A 5,119-nucleotide genomic window follows, 5' to 3' on the forward strand; every position below is an offset into this window, starting at 1 on the left:
AAGGAAGATACTCAACTAGATAGACTGACACAGTGATTATAACAATCAAACATAGATTTAAAATAGACCAGAATAATATAAGCTTCAGCTCTATTGTTCATAGCATTGATTTGAGTTGTAGTTGTCTCCACATCACACGACAACGAGTGTGTAATCTTATTTCAAGCTCTTGTGGCACAGTCTGTAGTGCGCTGTGCTGCGGAACAGAAGACATGAATCGCCACAGCTTGAATCCACCCATAACACCAGCAGAGGTAGATGGGCAGTGTCCTGCCAGTAGGAAACTCAATGGACATTAACCAAAGTTTAAATCAACTTGATAACAGTGAGAGTTTTTGTTGCTGTTGCTGTTGATTTGGGGGTAGAGTCTTCCCTGGCTATTGTTGTATTTTTATTTTCTATCAATACTGGTATCCACATGGACAAAGTATTTTCTTCTAAATTTCATGTCACTTGACATTGAGGCAAATAATTGAAACTTGGCTGAGATTGTTTCAATGGGTTTATGTTTTCTTTTTTTTTTTTTTATATTATGAGCCACTTTACCCAATTTATGAAGGTGACCTGTGCTACCCAACATAAAGGTTTATGTTTTCTAACCCAAATTTAAGGTATGTCCTTTTTTTTTATTAACTTCTTTTCTTTGTAAACCCATCTTGAGTAGGTGGTCTCATCCTCACTTTTCTGTGTACAATGTTTTTGGTGGTGGAATCCAGTGTACTGAAGTCTAGGGAAGAACTTTTTTGGAGTAGAAAAACTTGTAAGGCTAACAGAGCATCTGATGAGATGCGTGTTTTGTTGTTATTTCTTCATGTGTCAGACCTTCCACTTCCTCCATGTAAAACAGTCTACCTCTAGGGATCCTGGATTGAAAGGACATCCCCAAACTCCCTAAGAGTCATGGACATACTAATTAGAAACAGATTTTTGGTTTTGTAATTAGCAACTTGGAAAACAAAGATTGTGAAAAATGGTCTCAGCTCGCCAAGGGCGCGCTGTCATTGTCCTTGGATGTGAAATGATAATTGTGCTTCTGTGTCTGTGGGGAGGTGAGGTCACACAATTGCAAACCATATTACAGGGTCGGCCTGCCTCCCTCCCTCCGATGGCTTTGTGACCTGTGCACAGAACCCTGCATCTAGACAGAGAGAAGGAGCTGGGTAAGTCTTTTCTATTTGAGCCTCAGAAGAAGAGATTGGATAAGCGATGATCGGGCAAAGTAGGATCTTTCTGCCTTTGACTCGAGTCCAGGTGGCAGAATCACCCAGGAAGAGGGAGTAATTTTTGTGTTGTAAAGCATGACCAGGAGACACCTGGTGTCTTCTAATATAAGTTCATGTCCTCCTCACGGTCGTGTATTGTGTGTGTATTACCCAAATGCTAGTGAAACCTGATTGTTAAAGAGTTTATGGACTATTGTTCTGAAGTCAATTTACTCCTCAGCCTACTTCACAAGAATCGCAGATTCCTGACAATATGCTGATTATTCTCTGGGCTTCCGTTAGAGAGGGGATGAATTGCATTCCATGAAAAAAAAAAAAAGGTTGCCCTCACAACAATTGCTAGGGTAGAAGTGTTATCTCTTTTTTTTCCCCCAGCTAACAGGCAGATTTTATTCCAGGTGTTGGAAACCTGTGACCCCCCCCCCAATTCCCCAGGGTAACAGTGGGGTGGGGAGATGAAAGCCTGGCCCAGATGTAAGCAAACAGGAAGTGGGGCAGCATCTCAGAGCAGGCAGGGGACGATGGGCGAGCGCAGGGGCGGGTAGTGGCGGAACTCCTTCAGGTAGCTTCGGTGCTTGCCCTTGGACAAGATGGTCATCATCTGGGTGAAGCCCACCAGGGAGAAGAGAGCCACTGGGAGACACTGTGTCATGATGGTGAAGCCGATCCAGGACCCGACCTCGTAGGTGTAGTTGGGACAGGACACCAGCGGGAAGAGCCACGTGAAGGGGTTCTTGGTGGGGAATGCGATCTTCCTGGTCTTGGACCCTGCCGGCCCCAGGTTCCTCAGGGCCATGTGGATGGAGAAGTTGCCAAGCTGGCAGATCTCAAAGATGGCCAGGGCCAGCTTCACCTGCTGAGCTCCGTAGGTGGGAGAAGTGTTATCTCTTAACGCTGAGTATGTGATGGTGCATTATGAAGACAATTTATGTAGCTGTCTTTAAGTAGTAAGTTAAATTAACTAAGACAGCACTTGTGTCTTGTTAAAAACATATATGACTTGATAATGACTTTGAAATTATTTTTCCCTTTGAAGTTAGGGAAGCAGCACTTAATGGAAAAGAACATAATTGGGGTTTTTTAACAGGAGCGGTTGACTCCTACACCTGTTCTATTTTAACTTATTTAATAATAGTCTTTTATCAGCTCAAAATTATACTATTTCAATGTATTAATGTACATGTTTCCATGCTATATTTATTATATTTTGAATGGAACTAAGATTTCAATATTTTTCGCATATATTGCCTCATTGCTAATAGTTTTACATCACTCTGGTATTAATAGATACACACATGATGTAGCATTGATAATGATTCTATTTCTATCAGCACAACTAAATCTCATTTTAGTGTTTCATATCCCATAGCTTAAGGCAAAGTATGAGGTTGTCCAAAAATTTTCATAGTAGGTGTCAATATATATTGATTTTAAATAAAAGCAGATGAATTATTCTATTGTCATTCTGATATTGAACCAATCCCAGATTCATTACATCTCACCTGATCAGGGAGAAATTTCCTATAATAGTCTACACAGTCAATACATCTGTATTTATATAAGGTGTGTGGTTTAAGCATTACTACTATAATGCTGTTAAGCTCTAGAGAAAGTTTTCCATTTTTATGCTATCATTTTTTTCTTGGGAACTGAACTCTTTTTTGACATTTTGGGTTTTACATTGCATTTGACCTTTTATGTAGTTGACCTGTGATGGATTGAAATGTACCCCAAATCAAAACATAATAAGTAAACTTTGCTTATACTGTCATGAGCCTTGAGCCTTAATTAATTACTCATAGACATATTACAAGAGCCAATTACAATTTATTGACTCATTAATAAATCCATAGCAACAATTGCAATTTTCTAAAATTCAATTCATAAATTCACCACACATATTGATTCATCAATTCATAGCAAGCATTAAACAGTTACTTGCAATTTCTCTACATTGCAATTCATAAATTCACCACAACATACTGATTCATCAACAGTGGAGAACGCTCGCTCATTCCGGGATTACAACTTGTCTCCTTCTTTTGCCTCTCATGGACATTCTTGTAGTCAGGGTATTCTCTGCTAGTTTAGCAGTTCGATGTGGCCAGGGTTTGTCAGTGTGAACAGAACCCTCCACTGTCTCAGTAGCTCATGTCCATCAGAGCAGTCCAGAATTCTTGACTCTGAAAAGAGCCCTTAGATCTTTGACTCTAATAAGAGCCTTTGGGTCTGCAGTGTTCTGCTCATTGTGAAGGCCAGAGAGAGATTTTCTGGGCACAGCCAGAGTTTACCTATTCTGGCTTCCCCACTTTGCATTATGGTGAGGCAAGTGGGGCATGCTGGGACACGTTGAATAACAATATGGGTTGACCAATCATGTTCAATACTTGTTGTGTTTCCTTGGCAACATGGCAGTAACCAGTCATATCTCCTTATCAAGTGTCCGCACCTGTTGTGGTCAGTGGGGTCCCAGAGCCACTAACAGCATGTTTTCACAAATATTCTTAACATAATTTCTAACAGCAAATTCTTAACATATTTCTTATTTTATTTCTAACATATAACAAGTTCTTAACATATTTCTTAGTTCAATTCTCACACATAACATAGCAAGTTCTTAACATATTTCTTATTTTTAAATTTACAAGTTACGTTCTCTTAGCAACATGGGCAGTAACAAGTTACAATCCCTTATCAGGATTCACACATGCTGAGGTCAATAGCTCTAAGCAAGTTGTCATCAGTTACATTCCATCATCCAGGGTTTGCATCTACTGTGGTCAGAGGGGCTCTGAGCTTTAAAGATACCAATTTAGACATGTTAAACTGCTAGTATATTTTTTCCACAGATATTCTTCTTTCTATCCTTAAGCATCAAATTCATTATAATATTTTGCCACACAAACACATTTCATATGTTTTACAGCAAAGTACACCAATTTTTGGTATTTCATAATATGTGTTACAACAAAATCAGTATCTTTTTCTTGTACTGAAATTACTCACATCATTATACATTTATAAAGTCATGATAGGCATTTCACATCACCTATTCCCTGTCAACAAAAGCACTAGATATGTTGAGCTAAACTGATTCCATCGAGTATGAAGTGCATTTAAAGGAATTTAAAAATGTGGCTTTTCATTTCTGCATATGTTCTATACTTTTTACAATTTAGAAATTCATCTGTCTGAAGGTCAAACAAAAAGTTAGAAAGAAAGAAGGCAAACATGTGGAGGAGCCATACGTAATGTAAATAAAAAAGTTGGGAAATGATGAATGGAAGCTAATCTTCATTAAATTCACACACTTTTTAAAAAAAGATGTCTGAATAATTCCACTGATGTGTATATGGAGTTGAAGAGCGCAATCCAAATCATTAAATTGTTCATAGATGTGTTACAAAATGTAGAAGTTACCATATGTGTACGTGTATGTGACTTTTATAGCAGTGTTTTATAATCTAAAAATACTCTTAAAGGATTATATGTTCAATAAAAGATGTTCAAGTCTAAATAAAAAGAAAACCATTAAATATTTCAAAGTCCTCAGTATTAAACAGGGGAAGTTAGTGGACTTTAACTAGCACAATTCATGTGATCCATGCCTCATCTTCCACCTGGTTCTGAAGACAAATAACAGTCCCTGGGGTTTGGAAGAATGGCCTCCTGGCATTTGGCAATAGGAATGATCTTCTTGACACAGACAGTGCTTGGCATCCTGGGGAATGTCACTCTTCTTTACCATTACATTTGTCTCCACGTCACTGGAAGCAGGTTGAAATCCACTGACTTGATTGTCAAGCATCTCATTGCTGCCAACTCCTTGGTCATTCTGTCTAAAGGAATCCCCCATACAATAGCTGCTTTTGGGTGGAAAGACTTCATGGATGATT

The 5,119-nt window shown here is 38.7% G+C and overlaps 1 protein-coding gene across 1 annotated transcript in view; it reads right to left on the minus strand.

Moving 5' to 3' along the window:
• Positions 1–1,725: 1,725 nt before the first annotated feature.
• The window catches only part of LOC102845105 (very-long-chain enoyl-CoA reductase-like), a 37,333-nt gene continuing 33,939 nt past the window's right edge, over positions 1,726–5,119 (minus strand). Inside the window, exon 2 of the mRNA XM_006897385.1 lies at positions 1,726–2,117. Within this exon, the coding sequence (XP_006897447.1) occupies positions 1,726–2,117 (392 nt within the window). The remainder of the gene's footprint in view (positions 2,118–5,119) is intronic.

Source organism: Elephantulus edwardii, unplaced genomic scaffold (assembly GCF_000299155.1).
Source record: "Elephantulus edwardii isolate Elephantulus edwardi_28Jun2011 unplaced genomic scaffold, EleEdw1.0 scaffold00208, whole genome shotgun sequence".
In the NCBI taxonomy this organism is placed as follows: domain Eukaryota; kingdom Metazoa; phylum Chordata; class Mammalia; order Macroscelidea; family Macroscelididae; genus Elephantulus; species Elephantulus edwardii.